This window comes from Leishmania major, chromosome 20, assembly GCF_000002725.2.
Source record: "Leishmania major strain Friedlin complete genome, chromosome 20".
Taxonomy (NCBI): Eukaryota; Euglenozoa; class Kinetoplastea; order Trypanosomatida; family Trypanosomatidae; genus Leishmania; species Leishmania major.
In genome coordinates this window covers 130,076-149,114 of record NC_007261.2, presented here as the reverse complement: position 1 = coordinate 149,114, position 19,039 = coordinate 130,076, and the positions used below count along the sequence as shown (strand labels likewise).

At 60.8% G+C, this 19,039-nt stretch overlaps 4 protein-coding genes across 4 annotated transcripts; all 4 read right to left on the bottom strand.

Annotated features, from left to right (window-relative positions):
* Window positions 1–1,190: 1,190 nt before the first annotated feature.
* On the bottom strand, window positions 1,191–2,432 carry LMJF_20_0380 (hypothetical protein; the record flags this gene model as incomplete). Its single annotated transcript, XM_001682744.1, has 1 exon — window positions 1,191–2,432. The coding sequence occupies one exon, from the start codon at window positions 2,430–2,432 to the stop codon at window positions 1,191–1,193; it is 1,242 nt and encodes a 413-aa protein (XP_001682796.1).
* A 787-nt stretch (window positions 2,433–3,219) lies between these two features.
* Window positions 3,220–7,419, bottom strand: LMJF_20_0375 (conserved hypothetical protein; the record flags this gene model as incomplete). Its single annotated transcript, XM_001682743.1, has 1 exon — window positions 3,220–7,419. The coding sequence occupies one exon, from the start codon at window positions 7,417–7,419 to the stop codon at window positions 3,220–3,222; it is 4,200 nt and encodes a 1,399-aa protein (XP_001682795.1).
* A 2,259-nt stretch (window positions 7,420–9,678) lies between these two features.
* LMJF_20_0370 (conserved hypothetical protein) lies at window positions 9,679–13,320 on the bottom strand (the record flags this gene model as incomplete). The annotated part of the gene is made up of 1 exon (XM_001682742.1): window positions 9,679–13,320. One exon carries the CDS (start codon window positions 13,318–13,320, stop codon window positions 9,679–9,681), a length of 3,642 nt encoding a protein of 1,213 aa, XP_001682794.1.
* A 3,571-nt stretch (window positions 13,321–16,891) lies between these two features.
* On the bottom strand, window positions 16,892–17,839 carry LMJF_20_0360 (conserved hypothetical protein; the record flags this gene model as incomplete). Its single annotated transcript, XM_001682741.1, has 1 exon — window positions 16,892–17,839. One exon carries the CDS (start codon window positions 17,837–17,839, stop codon window positions 16,892–16,894), a length of 948 nt encoding a protein of 315 aa, XP_001682793.1.
* Window positions 17,840–19,039: the final 1,200 nt, after the last annotated feature.

Below are 19,039 nucleotides of genomic sequence, written 5' to 3'. Positions count from 1 at the left end.
AGCGCTTGTGCTTGTCTGCGTGGGAGAGCGTGTTGGTGTGTGTGGCGGTCTGCCAACATGGCTACAAGCCTTGTCTCGCTGCCTAGACTTGGGTACACTCCACTCATCCACTTCCTTGCTCCGCAACAGTACGGCCCGTCACCTGGGCAGAAAATCGTCGCGCCCAGAGTGGCTCTGCGAGAGAGGGGGTGGGGGTCGTAGTGGAGAAGGACCAGAGGGAAATGTACATCCATGAAGAGGGAGCGCCAAGGCACGCACATGTACACGCAGGTATGAGGCACAACGGCATGGTGAAGGGAAAGGACGATCAACGTGAGGTGGGAGCCGTTTAAAGAGCACCCGAGCACCGATCTGGCACGTACCCGTGTGCGTCTACCGTCTGTTCACACCCGCTGGCAAACACCGATGGGCACGCACGCACCGACTTAGGACGTAGCTGAGAGCCGAACAAGACGGAAACACGAATGAGAAGAGCGTGATCGGTGCACGAAGCGAGTCGGTAGCGAGGAAGAGAAGGGAGCAGGGGCGCGGCATGCAATGCGAGAGCAACGAGCCACAAGATGCCGCTGTGATCGCGCCAAGCGCAGAGGGTGGCGACACGCACTCAAAGATGTCACATGAGCGAGAGGGAAGCAGGTCGTCCGACTGGCGAGCACACAAAACAAAAAGAGAAGGGGAGATGAAGCGTGAGCTCGACAGGCGTCGCGCCGACCGACGAGGAGGGAAGACGCGCACGAAGAGGGGGTCACGGAGAGCAGGGAGGTCGTAGAAGCGGGAGGGCGAGGAACACGATATGCCAATGGGCACCCGCATACGTTACGGCAAACCTCCTCTACAGCCCCCGCCCACCCCTTCGCACTCTCGCGCCACGGCCGGACGGAGGCCGCAGAGCGCAAAACTGTCCGACTGCTCGCCCGTACTCCTCTTTCCTCCGCTTACCCAAAGGCACGCAAGAGCACCTGCCGATGTGCGCGTGCAGTCTTCACGCTGGTGCTGGGCGCAGGTGAGCAGAAACACACCCTGTAAGGAAGAAGAGGACTGAGCGACTCACTCGCCTACCAGTGGTCATGTCTGCTACGCTCACAGCCCGTCCCCCTCTCTCTCGTACACACGCACACTCTTTCCTCCACGTCAAAGCCTCACCCCCCCCGAAAGCAAAACCAAACAAAACAAACACCTCCTGCGCCTCTTTAGTGCAGGATGGTGCATGGCTTGTCCGCCGTGGCACCGTCTCCTGTTGTCGCCCCAGCGCGACCAACGAACACGTGAATAAAGTGCCTGTGCCCGGCGCAGCACTCGCCAGGGAAGAGGTACTCGCCCTCCGCCACCGACCAGCCCGTCTCGTGGAAGTAGCGCGCCGGCAGCACAAACTTCATGATGCGTCGCCCGTCTTCCGTCATGGTGCTGAGCGGTTCCACGCAGGGCAGTACGCTGCTGTGCGGGAGATCGCCTAACGGTTTTGCTGCAGGGTCTTCCGGGGAGGCTGGCGCTGCCGCCCAGGCCGCCGCCAACGATGCAAAGCTGGGCTGCAGAGACAGAGCATGCAGAAGCAGGTACGTCGGCGGTGCGAGTGAAAAGACGTCGCTGGGGTCCTCGTGCCGTCGCAGCGCTTCCAACGGACTGATCCAGAGCAGCTCCGACACCTCGCTCGCTTGCTCAAGGAGCGGCAGCTCCTGTGGTGGGATGCAGCGAACCCCCATGCCAGCATTCGCCTCATCACAACTCGACGCTTGAGTGGAGCATGGCGCGTGCGCCGCTTTGTGTGCTTCTGCGCTGACTAGCGCTGAGTTCACCAGGGCAGCATAAAAGTAGGTGTCGTAGCGGTACCTTGACTGCCGTGGCGACACCCACCGCGCAACGGGACGGAGGCTCGAGACGGCAGGAAGGTCGTAGATGGGAAGCAGCGTAGCGGGACGGGACGAGACGGGGTCAGTGGAGGCGCCGCCGGTCGCACCCGCGTCGCTGCGTGACTTCTGCCACTTGATCCACTCGGCCTCGGAAAAGATGCAGCCATCTCTTCGCAAAACGCATGCGGCCTCCTCGGCGAGCTCGCGCAGTGCCCCGACGCGGCAGGCCCACGCCTCCAGCTCGGCCTCTTCTGCAGACGGCTGCCCGCACGACTCGATGAAGTCTTGCGTCGTCACCTTCTTGTCTGCAGCGTCTTGAAGATGCAGGTTGTAGTGCTCCGCGAGGTAGTGCGTCGCCGCGGCGTAATCGCTACCCTCGATACCGCCGCCAGGAAACACGTACACACCCGGCATGAAGCGTGCCTTGCCGTGCCGCTTCATAATGAGCACGTGAATGTCATTCTCCCTTGCAGCATTGTCTCCGGTGGCTGGTCGCTGCTCCGATATGGCGTGCTTTGGGTTTCGAGCGAGGAGGAGAACGGTGGAGGCCAGCCGTGGAACGGCAACCGTTAGCTTCGCGCTCATAGATGCGGTGTGGGGATGGGGGATGGTCGAAGGGGCTGGCGGTGCCGCATCATGAACAGAGCGCGTTTCGCGGTGCGACAGGGAAGAGAGATGAAGAGCAATGCCGGAGAGGGTGCGCAGAGAGGGGGAGGGGAGGGTCGTGTGTGTGTGTGCGCGCGCGTCATTGCTCTGCGCACGGCGGAGGCGTGAAAGGTAAGGATGGCGCGACCAAGGCGAGGGGAGACACGCCACATCCCACAAACTCCGGCCAGTGATGACGCACCCGCAGCAGCTGCAAAGTGCGCTCGCCCACGCAAACACACATCATCATCATCGCTACAGGCACGCCCACGGCGCATGGCTCCTTCGAGTATCGTTCCACTCGCTCAGACCTCATACAATGCCAAGCACGTATGAGAAAGAACAAAACAGCACTCGCTAGTGCAAGTGGCGGCGGCAGACGCCTGTGCCTGCATCCCCTACTCCCTTGCTTCGGTTTCAGCCCCCATATTCTATGCACCTCTCGTCACAGCAGGCAGAGGCATGCTCTCCGCCTGCATCTCTCGCAGGTGTAACGAACAAGCGGGGCGGTGCCCTCTCAGAGAGCGGTTCCAGCCCGTCTCCGGTGTTGCTGTGGAGGGAGGGAGGGAGGGGGGCCAGCGGGGTAGGCATTCCCACGTTTTCACTCCACGTGCACAAGGGAGAGCCAGAGAGACAGGCAGGCGTGGGGAGAGTGTGCTCGTGTGAGGAATTTTGTGTGTGTGTGTGTGTGTGTGTGTGTGTTACTACGTGCGTGGCCCATCAACACTCATTCCGAATCCATCATCGGCTGCTTCGTCTGCTGCGGGACGCGGTGCGGGTGGACCGTAAAGTGCTCGAGAACTTCAGTCATGGGACGCTTGCGCCGCGCGTCGCTCAGCACCGGCCCCCATCGACTCGGGTGCTGCTTCAGGTGTGGTGGCCGGTGCTCCTCGAGGCCTGGGCTCGTCAGGCTCCACAGGTAGCCACGGTCGAGTTGGTACACCTTCGACGGCTTCTGCACCGCCACGACGTAGGCGTGCAGCTCGCGCGTCGCGGCGTCCAGGCGGAAGCGCACAAAATGCTTGTACTCCTCCATCTGGAAGGCCGAGTAGGTGGCGTTGTACATGTAGTCGAAGGTTGTGACGGAAAAGAGCAGAAACGTGCCGATCAGCACAGACACGATGGGGGTGATGAGCACCCAGTAGAAGAAGAGCACGTACACGTAGTAGAGGAGTATCTGCAAGCGGGACGCGTTGGCCGAAAAGCACGCCACCTCGCCGCCGCTCACGGTCATCGAGAGAAAGCTGAGCGACTCGAATGGGTCAAAGCAACGCAGAAGTACACGCAGCCACCCCGTCGGGATGATGGCCAGGGCGAAGTCACGCGTGCGGCCCACGTGGCGCGACAGCCACGACGCCTCGCCGCCGGTGATGTGCCGCAGATGAACAACGAGTGCATTGGCCATGAGCACCACCTGGTTTTCCAGTTCAGTGCCCCAATGTCCCCCAGCGGATTGGAGCAAGTCGTGGCCCATCAGGTACAAGAGCTGCACATGCAGGAAGGCCATGGCGCCGGAGCAGCAGAGCAGCACCGCGAAGGCCCACCCGCCGCCGTAGCACAGACGCCAGAGCAGCGGCGCATGACGGTCCGCGCCGGCGAATGAAAAGCACACCAGAAAGAAGACAAGTGAGACGAGTGAGATAACACCCCGCGTGATGACGTGCGACATGATATCCGTCGTGTAGCCCACCCAGAGGGAAAACACCTGCGCCAGCCGCATCTTGCCCCCACCGCTGCCGGTAGTGCCGCGGCTGTTCAGATCCACGTCCATCGGCAGCGGCAGCACGGACAGGAGCAGAACAAAGCACAAGAAGCCGACAACCAAGTCAAACTTCCAGTTGATCACTCGGAAGCCCCACAGCCGCGAGGCCATGTTCATGAACGTGTTCTGCTCCGGGAAGGCGCAGGCGCGCACGTACCTCGTTCCCTGCGAGATGATGACATCGTTGCGCGCGCCGTGCAGGAAGGCACCACCGCCGCCGCTCACTACCAGCGTCGCAGCCTCCGAGCTGGCGTCGCGTGGCGTGTGGCGGGAGTAGTGGTGAATGTCGCCCGCCAGTCGCAGACGCAGGCGCGTGCCGAGGGCCTCGACAACACGGTGCAGCTCTGGTTGCCGCGCCTTGTCATCTCTCTCCATCGCGTCGAGCACCCAGTCCGGCTCGTGCGCCGCCAGGATCACGCAGCTCTCCGCGTCCATGTACTTCTCGATCACGTCCAGGAAGTAGTTGCGCTGCGCTACATCGATGTCCTGCATGTTGCCCGTGTCGCCGCACAGCACGAACCAGTTGTGCGGCAGCCGCAGCACAAAGAAGCTGCTTCGCTGCGGCATCAGCCACCCGCCTATCCACGTCCGCTCAAGGATGTACTTGCGGTACGTCGTCAGCCCGTCGAACCAGTCGTGGTTACCGGGGATCGCGAACAGCAGCGGCACGCTCCGCAGCGCCTCCTCCGCCGTCGCGTGCCCCGTCCGCAGCGCAGCACGCCCCGTCGCCATCCTAGACACCGTCTCAGCGTCCAACAGGTGCATGTGGGCAACGTCCGCGTCGCTCGCGTCCGCGACAACCACGCGCCGCTGCTCCGCGTGGAACAGGCTCTGAAGCCGCACGTTGCTGCTCATCGCGTCGTGGTACGGCTCAAACAGGCGCGTCGTGTACGTCTCGTCGTTGGGGCTGGGGTAGGCGAGGTCGCCGCCAACCAGCACAAAAGACCCGCGCGGCAGCGTTACAAAGTCGTCCGTCCCTACCTTCGGCAGCGATCGAAACGGAGTGTCCTTCGCACTCTGACCCTCGTGAGAAGCGGTTCGACGGCGTGGTGTGCCCGGCGAGTGAGCCGAGGTGTTGGAAACGACGGCGTCTGTGGTAGCCGCTCCGTCCGCCCGGGGATCCTCTCGGGCACCTTGCCCGGGGCTCAATGTGGACCCTTGAGCAGCAGCGGTGGCACTCGTCCTCGCAGAGCGCAACGGTGGCAGTGTGCATGTCGCGGTGGTTATTGTGTCTGCGTCATCCCTGTCTGAGTAGCTGATGCTCGAAAACGATGCGGAACGTCGCAGCTCCAGCGCAGCCGCCTCCTTTGCCGTCTCAGCTCGCGGGCGTGCCGTGGGCGTAGATGGCGCCGATACGCTGCCAGAGGCCATGACTGAGGAGGTGTCGCAGCTGCAGGCGCTCGTGACTTTGTGCAGACCACGCGCGAATTGCTGCCACCGCTTTGCCTGCCTGGCGGCCTTCAAGGGCAACTGCAATATCGGCTGCGCGAGGAGGCGGGCCATGGCGTACGTTGGGTTAAAACCATCCCCAACGTCGGCGATCCAGTCGAACCACACATCAGGCTCAGTGTGAGGCAACGTCGCTGCAGCTGCAGGGGCAGAGTGTTCTCTGACGCTGCCGTTCGCCCTGCTCACCCCCGTTGCCTTGCCACCGCGGGAAGCCGCCGCATGCCCCTCCGTCGCATCGAGGCTGCCGAAACTATGGGAGCTGGCACTGGTGTCGCAGCTGGCAGGCGGCTGTGTGGCCGTGGAGCGGCCGAGCGCCTCCGCGGCACCGCGCACGGTGTCCCGCAGCGACGCAGAGAAGTGCAGGTGAAAGATTTTGGGAGTCGTGTAGCCCTGAATCGTGCGCACGTCAAAGGCAAGGAAACGCAGCGTCGCGCCTGCCACGGTCTGCCACGCTGTGAAGAGCACAAACGTTGACCACCACGGCACCATGCCTGGCCGGTTCACCGGATGCTGCGCCTTCTGCGCCTCTTTCACCAAGAGCTGTGGCGCTCGAAAGGACATGAGAGCAGGTAGGGTGGGGCCGCTGAGGTCCATCGTGCTCACCACTCTACCGATCGCTCCAGCGAAGGGGGCGTGCGGCCACGAAGAACCGTCAGCGGCGGAGGTCGACAAGGTCGGATTTGCACGCGTCATCGACACGCCACCAACGCCGCCGCCGCCGCAGATGCGCCGCAGGTCCGCGTCATCTGCGGCGTACGACGACTCCAGCAAGTCCAGGTTCACGTCCGGTGGACATTCGTGATACAGAGTGCGCGGTGTGTGTGGCGTGTGCGCGGCAGGCACCCCGACCGCCGCAGCCGCGGCCGCCTGCACGGCGGTGGAGCGGCTACTCAGCGCGGCAGGCGCGTACACCCGCGGCGGCGCCACCAGCTCTCTCCAGTCTCGCCGATCCTCTTTGCCGTCATTCTCCGTCATGAGCGCCTCTTTGTACAGCCCCTTGTTTAACTGGTACAGCTCCGCCCACAGGATGCCGCGGGCGGGGTCGAACCCCATCCACTTCTTGTAGTGGTAGTCCGCCACGATGAAGCACGCCGACAAGCACAGCAGCTTCGAGACGCACCAAAATGGCTGCGTGGCGACGGAACTGGGCATCAGGTAGTACAAGATGGACCGCCAGACGTGGTGGGACGCGTTTTCGTGAAGGGTGTAGCAGTACGCGTAGTGCACCGTGCCGAGGGCCGCGAGAACGAGGGAGTTGAGGGCGATGACGGAGAACCGGCTGCCGTAAGTGACGCCGAGGCCCCAACGCCGCTTCATTTTGTGTATAAAGCCGAACCAGATGGTGAAGATAATGAAGAGCGGAAAGAACAGGATCGGCCCCGTGCCCTGTGCGTGCGCGTTGCTCATCTCCTGTTGCTTCTCCTTGAAAAACTGTGGGCCAAGGTGGAAGCAGAAGAAGATGATGGTGCTCCAGGTTTGAAACACCTTCGTCACGCGGCCGTACGTGTCCATGGCCGCGGTTGAGTGGGCGCGAAAGGGCGAGTGGAACAGGTACGCGGACCCCATGCAGGCGAGGTAGGCGAGTGTGCACAGCACATCCGGCTCGATGCGGTGGCTGAAGTCAACAGCATTCTGGATGAGTGGCTCGATCCAGACCGTGGAGAAGTCGACAAAAGGGTTGGCGCCTCTGACGCTCCAGTGCCACCACTCCGACATGGTGCAGAGGCGAGGGGCGGGCGGCGACGCACAAGAACGGATCAAAACAGAGGGTCGTGGCTGAGAGGCCAGATGGAGGAGAAGGGGGAGGAGCGGGGGTCGATGACAGAGATGCACACACACGCGCGCACACACTCGTGTCGACGTACCCCTGTGTGTGTGCTTGAGTAGTGAGGCCAAGGAAAGGGTGGGCCGGCACAGCAAATATCAGAAAGAGCACACGGCGAAGACGCGCGTCCACTTTGACGTCTTTTTGAGGGGTGGGTTGCAGGTGTGCCCTCACAAATCCGCGTGTATGACGTCGGGAAAACGATGAGGGGATGGGAGGCGGTAGGGTCTCGGCTGACAAGGGTGCGCTCAATACGACGTTAAGCAGCAAAAGGAAGGCTCACGAAGGCAGGGCTGCCAGCGCGGAGCAGCACCCCGCAAGGAAGAGTGAACAGAGATGAGGATCAATGTCAGAGGACTGGCGACCGATAACCTGCACAGGCGAAGACGCTCCCTCTCGCACATCGAGATACACATGCGCGCACCCCAGCACGTACACACACACACACACACGCACACACGCACGGAAAGAAACACAGCGGGATGTAAAGCAGTGAAAGTGGATGATGCTCACAGAAGGACAGGCAAGGATGTGCGACCGGTGATACTACCGTTGATCGACCGTATATCGGGGAGAGATGGGAGGGATGGATGGTGTGCTCGCGCAGGTAGTTCTGCGACAGAAACGAAAAAGCTTGACCGTTGCTCTGCTTGCGTGTACTGCAGCGCGCAGCGTGGGTGGGGGAGGGGGGAGAGAGAGAGAGAGGGAGAGGGAGAGGGGTGGGAGAGGCGGGTGGGTACGTCGGCGTGTCTGCGGTGTCGAACAAGGCCTATCGGTGAGGGGGCAAGAGTGGGCGAGAGGCGGGGCGAAAAAGAGAGAAGGCGGTAGAGGCCGAAGAGAGGAATGGCGGACAGTGAGCGAGTGGTGTGTGCAGGCGAGGCAGTCGGATGTGCGTGTATGCCGCACAGGGATATCGATAACCAAATGATACGCGGTGCTTCGATGCAGGCCAACGGCGTTGCTGAAGAAAGGCCTTTGGCTGCGAGCAAGGCGACGCACGCACAACCGCGCGCAAAAAGGGGGTCCGCACGCGTGTGCCCATGCGTGTAGTCGTACCAAGACGAGGTTAGGCGATGGGTGTGGGAAGGGAAGAGGGGCAAAGTGAAGCACCATCACAGTGACATCCACTGTTTGTGTGTCTGTGGGAGGGAGGGGGGAGGGGAGGGGGGTCCCTGCGTGGCTCACGACGGAGAGCCGCAAAATCAAACGCTTCGTGTAATGAACAAGCGGGAGTGCGAAACGCGAGAGAAGGGTCTGAGTCCATTCTTGAAAATTCAAAAAGAAACGCCACGCTTGTTGGGCCAGGGGCAAGGAGAGGGTGCCAATGAGCTGCAGTGCCGAACGGCATCACCGAGTGCCGCGCGTGGGGTGAACCGCACGGATCCGTCGTTAGGCCGAGGCCAAAGCAAACACCGAGCGGTTGCTCTTCTTTCGGTTCGAGACTTTGTGTGCACATGCGTAGCTGTAGAATTCCGACAGCTGACAGAACGGCGTATGCGTCGCGATGCACCTAAGTATCTATGCGGTACTGCGTCACTGTTTGTGTGTGTGTGTGTGTGTGTGAATGTGTGCGCGCACTCTTGTCCACGCTCCTCGCCTCTTCTCTTCGACCCGATGTCTCCGGACAGAGAGAGAGAGAGTCCCAGTGTAAAAGGCAAGTCGACCCATTCGGGTCAGGGAACCAAATACATGCTCACATGCAACACACACACACACACACACGCACCGATGCTCTCCGAAACCTGTGCACGTTGCGGACAGCCCCCTCGTAGAAGCGCAGGCAGGCAGCCAAAAGACGCACACGCGTGTGTGTCACGTGCACATATCTCTACGTACGTGTGTCCGTCAGAAGAGAAGGAGCAGGCGGGAGGAAGAAAGGGGGCACACGGAGACCCGCGGAGATGGGCATATCCGAGAAGAGCACGAGAAAAACAGCGTGGACGGAGCGATCGCGCGAGCATGCGCGGCGACGCCGCCGCAAACCCCTTCAAGTGCGTGCATAGTCGCATCGGGAGCGTCCCTTGGCGTCAACAGCAAGAGAAAAACACAAAGGGTCACGTGAAAGAGAGAGAGAGAGGGAGAGCACGACGGTGCGCGCAGGTGTTCTCCCTCTCTCACAAGGCAAAGGAAGACGAACCGACGGACTCGCTCTAAGCGGTGAACGTTGACGTAGGCGGCCGGTGCGGGGCACACACAAAGTGCTCGAGAATCTCCACCTCCTCCTCCATGCCCTCATCGAGCTCCGTGTGCTTCCCGTCGTCGCACCTGGCAGACGTGCGGAAGCGTTTACCGTGCCAGCGGCTCGGATAGGCGCGCAGGTGCGGCGGGGCTGCTTGCATCTTCTCACTCCTCAGTTCCTTCTGATACGCAGCGTCCCAGCTCCACGACTTGGGCACGTGGGACATGATGATCACGTACGCGTGGAGCTCGCGCGTCGCGGCGTCGAGGCGGAAGCGCACAAAGTTTTTGTACTCTTCAATCTGGAAGGCCGAGTAGGTGGCGTCGAAGAGGCTGTCGAAGAGCGTCACACAGCACATGAGATAGCTGCCAATGACGAACGAGACGAGCGGGGTCACAAGGATCCAGTAGAAGAAGACGAAGTACAGGTAGTAGAGCACCTCGTCGAGACGGCTGGCATCCTCGGTAAAGGTGCCCATCTCTGGCGAGCTAACCTTCTCCGACAGGTATGCGAGCATCTCAAACGGATCGAGACAGCGCAGGACGACGCCGCACCAGCTCACCAGCGGACCACCGTAAAGGGATGTCTGCAGGCGTTGCAGCTCGTGCGCGGTGACGCTGGCGTGGGCCTCGCCCAGTACCCGCTGTGTGTGATTCAGCAAACTGTCGACTGAAGCGCGCACCTGGTCCTCGACAGCGCTGCCCCAGTGACCATCGGCGGACACCAGCATGTCGTTGTCCACCATATACTGCAGCGTGCATATCAGGTAGGCGAGCATGCCGCAGCAAACGAACACCGTGAGGAAGGTCCAGAAAGACGAATGTAGCAGCCGCATCCAGACCGGCGTGTTCTTCTCAGCGCCCGCTGCGGCGAAGGCAGCGAAGAAGACGAGTGTGGCCAAAACCGATGCAATGCCCTTGGTAAAGAGCGTCACAATGTACACGCACACCCGTTCCCACCACGCCGCCGCCGCATCTGGCAGCGTCATTAGTGGGCTGCTCTCCGAGTCGCGCCGCACATCTTTGATGGACTGCGGCAGCAACGACACCACGACAAGAAAACTGAAGACGCCAATGATGAAGTCAAACTTCCAGTTGATCACTCGAAACCCCAGCAGCCGACTCAGCAGCGTGGGAAGTGTATTGCGGGCTGGAAAGGCACAGGCGCGGCGGTACGCCGTTAGTTGCGACACGACCGGTGTGTTCCGTGGACCGTGCAGGAAGGCACCACCGCCGCCGCTCACTACCAGCGTCGCAGCCTCCGAGCTGGCGTCGCGCGGCGTGTGGCGGGAGTAGTGGTGAATGTCGCCCGCCAGTCGCAGACGCAGGCGCGTGCCGAGGGCCTTGGACACCTTCGCCAATTCCGGCTGAGTCAGCTCCGACTTGTGCAGCATCGAATCGTAAATCCAGCCCGGCTCGTGCGCCGCCAGGACCACGCAGCTCTCCGCGTCCATGTACTTCTCGATCACGTCCAGGAAGTAGTTGCGCTGCGCTACGTCGATGTCCTGCATGTTGCCCGTGTCGCCGCACAGCACGAACCAGTTGTGCGGCAGCCGCAGCACAAAGAAGCTGCTTCGCTGCGGCATCAGCCACCCGCCTATCCACGTCCGCTCAAGGATGTACTTGCGGTACGTCGTCAGCCCGTCGAACCAGTCGTGGTTACCGGGGATCGCGAACAGCAGCGGCACGCTCCGCAGCGCCTCCTCCGCCGTCGCGTGCCCCGTCCGCAGCGCAGCACGCCCCGTCGCCATCCTAGACACCGTCTCAGCGTCCAACAGGTGCATGTGGGCAACGTCCGCGTCGCTCGCGTCCGCGACAACCACGCGCCGCTGCTCCGCGTGGAACAGGCTCTGAAGCCGCACGTTGCTGCTCATCGCGTCGTGGTACGGCTCAAACAGGCGCGTCGTGTACGTCTCGTCGTTGGGGCTGGGGTAGGCGAGGTCGCCGCCAACCAGCACAAAAGACCCGCGCGGCAGCGCGAAGGGATCTCTGTCGATAGTCGGCGTGTCCGTCGGCGTCGGGTCATCAAAGGTCGGCAGGAAGGAAAGACCGACTCTCTTGCTCGGCGGGCGATGCCACCGTATTTTGAGGAATGGCCGGGCCAGGAGGCGGGCCATAGCGTAGGTTGGGTTAAAGCCATCGCCGACGTCGGCGATCCAGTCGAACCAGATATCCGTGTCGCCTTTCTCGGCCTCCTTCCGTTCCGGGGATGTCTTGGGCGGCGACGGTACGAGTGCTTCCGTTGCCTGACAACGCAATGGTGTCGGTGGAGAGGTGACGGAGAGGGTGGCAGTACCAGCCTCGGCGGGCTCCTTGTCGGTGTACGTAGTGTCGTGTTCGCCGTCGATGCAAAAGTGCGGCAACTGGTTCAAGGACGACCCGAAGTGGAGCTCGAAAATCTTCGGCTTCGCGTAGTGCTGCAGCACACGGACGTCGAAGGTGAGGAACTCGAGCGACATGCGCGCCAGCGCCTGCCATGTCGTCCTCATGATGAAGGTGGAGAACCACGGCACCATGCCCGGTCGGTTCGTCGGGTGGGAGACGTACGCTTCGGCTGACACGCCGAGTCGGTCGTGCTCGTCCTGCCAGCCGGTCGGATCCGCGCCGCTGTCGCCCCGCCGCTTGGCGTGTTTTGCGTGACTGGGCAGCGAAATGGTCTGTGGGGCCGCCTCCTGGAGTCTTGGATCGCCCTCGGGGAGCCCAAGACTCTTCGCTACGTGGCTGTCGCGGGTGCGGGTGCGTCGCAGGCTCCAGCGGCGAAAGATGAGGGAGGCGCGCGACGAGGCAGCCAGCGGAGAGTTGCTGTTCCGCGCCTTCTCCGGGTACATGTCTGCCCACAGGATGCCGCGCGACGGGTCCCCGCCGGCGAGATGCTTCTTGTAAAAATAATCGATCCATACAAAGGCTACGCAGAGAGAGCACACAAAGGCGATGCATGCAAACGGCTTCTTGGCGACTGGCTGCGGGCAGACGACCTGCGATGCCCGAAGCCACGTCGACGGCGGTGCGAGGCTTCCCACGAAAGGGATCGACCACGTCTTCTCCGGCGCCCTGACGGCGCTCTCCACCGTCGAAAAGACCTCACTGCATGTCGTGTAGTGCATCAGCGCAAAACTCGACAGGAGCGCCGAGTTAATCATCACGACCGTGAAGCTGGGCCCGTAGGTGAAGGCGAGCTTGTACCGGCGCTTGATCTTGTGCAGGAGCAGGCAGAAGGAGCTAGTGAAGCAGAAGGTTGGAAAGAAGATGGTGGCCACTGCGTCCTCGGCGAGGATGTGCTGCGTTGCGTCCGAGGCCACCGACTTCGCAGTCGTCGAGGCAGCAGCGGCAGAGCGAGACTCCACCAAATGAGGCCCGACGTGGAAGCATAGGAGGACCACCGCGAGCCATATCTGCAGCCCCTTCGTGACCTGCGCGTACCAGTCCGTGCGGGTCTCCAGCTGCGAGCGGAACGGTGAGTGAAATAGATACATGAGGGCCAGCAACAGCACGTAAGAGAGAGTCCAGAAGATGCCGGACCGAAGCGACGTCACGCGCTCCGTCGCCAAGACGAGAAAGACCTGGACCCGCTCATACCACTCCGAGTGGTGAAGTTGGCCAAGCGGCGCCTCCATTCTCAGAGCGTGAAAACGTGTGTTCGCTTGTGCGTGTTGGTAGCCTGTGACACCCTGAAATGGGGCGGGCGGAGGTGACGCGTGGGCTCGGCGAATTTAGGAAGCGCCTTTACGATGGAGAGCACAGACACCTTCTAGCCCACAAGGTCTCCGCTGGCGCAAGGAGACTGATACGACACAACACAGAGAAAAGAAGAGCACTGCGCGCGTGTGTGGCCGCGCGCAGCGGTGATGTGCGCGTGAGCGGAGATACGAGAGAGGTGCAACGAAGAACGCAATGAGCAGATAAGTGAGCGAGAGATACTGAGACGAAGCCGGTACACACCACACACACCACCGCCACCATTAACAACACCTCGACAGAAAACAAGCACGCAGAAGAGGTTTCGCAGATGGTGGTGAAGGCTGTATCGGCAGAGGCGGTACGCGCCTGTCCGCCTGCCTGCCAGTGAGAAATGTGCCTGTGTGCCCTCATGTCTCCGTGTGTGTGTGTGTGTGTGCGTGTGTGTTGGGGGGGAGGGGAGGGGAGGGCCCTCTGTTTTGCTTACGTTCTCAGTGCATTCCTTCTTTTTCGTTTGGGGGCTTTCTGTGCCTCGCTGTTGCCTAACGCGATGCGGGGCGCCGTGCGCTGCATCACAACGACAGGGACATGGGCGAATCCATGGAGAGAGACACACACGCGCTTACGCACGCGTAAGGCCTTTGAGCACGTGTCAGTGTGGCAGCTGGGAGTGGGGGGAGGGGGTTGGCACAGAAGGGTGGGGAGGGAGAGACCAGGGACTGAGAAGACGACCGCGCGCATGGGCGACAAGGGGTGGTGGGGATAAATGCAAGAAGAAAAAAAGGGGGGGCAGGAAATGCACCAAGAAAACAAAATCACAACGAAAACGCCGAGGATGGGGGGGGACAGGGGAGTGTCGACAGAAAGAACAAACAAGATTACATGTCGATGGGTTTGATGGGTGGGGTAGGGGTGGATGGCAGCCACACGGAACGTCTTCAACACACAGACAGAGAGAGAGGGTGGGGTAGGGGGGCGGGGGTCACAGAGACGCGTGCACGTGTGTCTCGGCATCACCGATTGATGGGTGTGTGTCTCCGCGGGGCTTCGTGACCCAAACAGCTGAAGCGCGGGACCTCCTTCCCCCCTGTCTTTTCTTTTGTCGGCTAGCGCTGTGCCATCCCCACCCCACCCAACCTCTCACCAGCGCGTGGCCACTATGATGAGGGACACCGACCCATCATGACGTGCGCGTGTGCCTACACGCATACATACAGGAAGTGAATGAAAACACAAAGTGAAGCGCAGAGGTGTGCGCGAACCCAACAGCGAAAGCAGCTGATAAAATGTGCACCAGAGAAAACGGAAAGATAGAGAGAGGAAAGAACCAAAGAACGAGCCGTCGCAGCACAGTGACAGAGGACCAAGTCCTCCGAAGGAGGAAGTCATGCCTTCCACGCACAGAAAGCACACACACACACACACACATACACACATACACAAAGACACACGGAGGGCGGCGGATTGTGTACGGGCACTCGAACTCTCACACCGATATACGGGACAGGCAAATGACACGAGTGTACGACAAACGCGGGGGCGAAGGGGGGGAGAAAACCATGTCTCTCACCGGGAGCGGCACCACACACAGAGACACATACGCATACGCGTGCACGCACGCGCAACGGCGAAGCTACAGCTGCAAGCTTGATGCAGCCACACACGCACGCGCGCACACGTCTCACAGACTCGGAGCGTCGCTTTGCGTCATTTGTATGTGCGCGTGCTGTGCAACAGCTTTCTGTGCAACATGACAACCCCTCGTCTTCGCCTTTCTTCCTGGGACGGTCAAGACCCTGTCGCGGCCGGCCTCGCTGCAGCGGCGAAGACCACTACCACTGCGCACGGCCGCCATTGCCGATGCTCACGCCCACCGCCGGCCACCTCACCAACGTCCCAAAGGGAGCCTAACACACGTAAGGACGCCGCAACTGTGAAAGTCGGTAGTCTTCCGTCTTCTGGAATCCGCGTCTCGATTCGCCTGCAGCGAAAGGCTGCGCTGGAAGACCAAGGCAGCTCGTGGCACGGGACAAGAGGGCGGGGAGGAAGCTGAGTCAGTGTGAGGCGGTAGCGGCAGCAGCAGCGACAGCTACATTGCCTTTCGCGTGAGGGAACGTGACAGAACAAAGACGCGCAGAATGCCTTCGCTGGAACGAAGAAGGCAAACCGCCATGTGCACAAACAACGAGGCAGCGCAGCGGAGCCGGCCACACATAAGCGTTGCCGCCTCTGTCTGGGTCCACCGCCCGGCTGTGGCTCGCACAGCTCCCACACTTTCGCCGTCGTCGGAGGGCCCCCGTACACCAAGTCATGTGTCCCCTCACCTGCCAGTGCGCACAGCCGCCTATGCGGATGTCATAGCAACCGACGCGGAGGGAAGGGAGAAAAAGCGAACGAGAAACAAAGAAGTCGCGTCATGGAGAAGACGGAACGAGAAGGTTCGCTGTGAGGCACGAGCGTCACATACAACCCGTGCCACTCACCCCCTACCGCCCTGCCCTCGAAACAGATATACATGCAAAGAAAAAAGAGACGAGATGCACACACACAGGACGGCGGTGCTTGTCGTGTGGAGGGGAAGAGGGAGGCTGATGGGCCACTCATGGTGGGCATGCGTGCGGTTTATGTGTGTGTGTGTGTGTGTGTGTGTGGTGTGTCTCTCCGTGGAGAGGAGTCCGACAGAGAAAGCCCACAAACACACACAAGCTCACACGAGCACACGGAAAAGGGAAGAGGCACCAAGCAGAGCGTGAAGAAAACAACAAAAACAAAATGAACGGATGCGCGCCTCACGCGGAGCCAGAAACAACGGCAGAAGACACACACGCTCACACACACATACAGAGAGAGAGAGAGAGAGGTGTATCAGCGGAAGAAGGTAGGGAGGGGAGAGACTTCACGAAAAGGGCCGCAAAAACAATTCAAGACACACGAACACACATGAGGGGCACATCGGCCAAGCATCTTCCCGCCCTCTCCGCCTCTTTCTCTCTCTCCCTTCGCTCTCCTTCTCGAGTGCCCTGACACACTCGCACGTCTCGACGCACTTGCCGACCTGCGTCAGAGCCGAGTGTGCGGACGTATGCCTCGTCTCTATGAAACGAGAAAGGCCGAAGGAGAGAGTCGGTGAGCGGGGGAGGAAGTGGGGAAGGGGAGAGGACGAGTCCGAGATGATGACGGAAGAGAAAACGGAGAGAAACGAGAGGCATCGAAGGAGTTCCAACAACAGCAAGCTAAAAAAAAAAATCAATTGAGACATACACACATGTATAGCGTATACATACACATCTTTATGTACGCATGTGCACATAAATCGAAGCACCAAGCACACGTGCGGGAGAAGAGGGGGAGAGGCAACACATGCTCACACCCATGCACGTACATGCGCAAACACACATGCACGAGGATAGAAGAAGCACAGGTAGGCCTGTGCAGATGGGAGAGGAGAGACTGAGGTGAAGGTCAAACCTCTTCTCCCGCTTACCCTCACGCACGCTAGCGCGCACCTACTTAGGCTTGCGCGTTGGAATACTCGTCATGGATCGACTGATCGCCGCCGTTGTAGAGCGGAGTGCGGCTCAGGCCCACCTGTGTCTGCGTCGGCACACGCGCCGGGTTGTCAGCCAGCGTCTCCAGTTCGTGCATCCGCTCCTTGGAATCCTTCGTGCGCTTGCAGTAGAAGGCCCAACAGCAGACTGTTATGATGATCACCACCACCGCGATAAGGCTGATGACGGCTATGACGAGACCGGCCCACCATGGGAACGGCTCCTTGCAGCGTTGGTAGATCCAGCGACCCTGTGAGTCGCGCTCCACCAACCTGCCGCAGTGATAGTAGCCGCCAGCGAAATGCTCCGTGATGACGTCACCGTCCGGGTAGGTAGGGAAGATGGACGCATCCGAGTGTTGGTACTCGTAGTACTCGCACACCCACTGCGTGTAGTACGTAACCACGTTGCCGTTCCTCCACTCGCCGTTGCTCGCCATGTACGGCTGGCGGCCGCCCCAATAGCTGACGTTACCCCACCAGAGCGGCTGGCCAGAGGCAAAGTTGTTGTACACGCCTTCGACCGGGCCACCGCGCAGAGTGTCCTTGTACACGATTCCATAGAAGAATGTTAATTCATTGCGGTAGTGCAAGCCGTGGTTAAACTGCCACGTGCAATTTTCGCTGAGGCAGGCAGACTGGCGCGACTCACCACCGATCGGGGCCATGTCGAATCTGTTCGTCAGCATCACATCTTCCGCAGACAGCTGATAGCTCCGCAGCTTCGGCATCATCGAGTGCCCTGAATCATCCTGGGCGCAGTAGCCCAACGACTCGAAGTTCATTATACCATTCGCGGAAGTCTTGCCCGCATAGCGGACCGAGTAGGCCCGCACCGCTGTCGTGCCAAGCAGTGCCAGGAGGGCCACCAGGAGCGCGGCAGTTCGGATGCGTGACGGCGAGCGCTTCATCGCGATGAAGGGTGAAGGCTTTCGGGCGACCCTCACGGGAGAAGACGTGGGAGCCGCAGCACTCACGGGTAAAGCGGCGTTCTGGGAGGCAGCAGCGGACGGGGCTGAGAGGCTGCCCCTTCGGCGTGTTTTCGTCCGTGCGGTGGGGTGACAGTGCGAGTGCCGATGCGAGCCGGAGATGAAGAACGAAAGAGAAAGAGAGCGAGATAGGTTAAGCGACTAGCAGGCGGTACCAAAATTTGAGAGGAGCCGAAAACGGTTGAACTGAAGACACGAGCGAGGAAGGAGTGTCCGGTACTGAGCCGGATGTCGTCGCTTACTTGTGTTTGCCTATGCTTTCTGGTTTCCGTGTGTGTGTGTGTGTGTACATGTGTGTGTGTGTGTGTAGAGGGGGGTGTACGTGCCGAAACAGACTTCTGCTCCTGTGGCTGCGTGCAAGAGGGGTGGAGAGAGAGAGAGAGAGAGAGAGAGAGAAGGCGTTGCACCGAGGCCATTATGCGAGTCCGCATAAGCGCCGACACCCATCCCACTTCTGGGTTGTGTGTGTGTGTGTGTGTGTGTGTGTGTGTGTGCTTGCGCGCGCGGTCGCGTCATCAGCACCGATAACCTTAGTGGCGGGAAGAGAGTGCGTCTCCTAAAAGAGAACCAAATACACGCATATGACTGTGCTTGTGTGCCGACGAGAGTGCAGTGCCACCCGTCCTTTCCCCTTTCTGCCGCACCGGGTGCGGGCACTAAGGAGGTCCGATGGTTGTGACTTCATTCTGCGGCCACGGATAGTGGAACGAGCGAGAGAGAGGGAGAAGAGGCCCCTTCCTTCAACTAGCATGGCAGCTAAAGAGAAGCATCCTTCGCAGGGTATAACAAGACAGCGCACTTTCACTGTACAGCTGAACGGCAAGCCGAGCGCTCCGCCAGTCACATCGCGCCGCCCTGTCCCAACAACAGCGTGCAAGGATACACGAAAGCAGCGAAACGTTCGTCTTCCTCCGTGTGCAGCACTCCGGCCATGGAACATGAGGCCAAACTCCGCTGCACCTCCCCACGCACCCACGCACCCACTCGCCCACACACGCGCGTTACAGCAATGCGCCCTACTCATTCATCGGAGCATCGCCTCGGACTCAGACTCCACCCACCATCCCCGCCTCGCGGGTCGCCACGCAGTGCAGCCATCGGGGTGGCTCAAGCACCCCCACC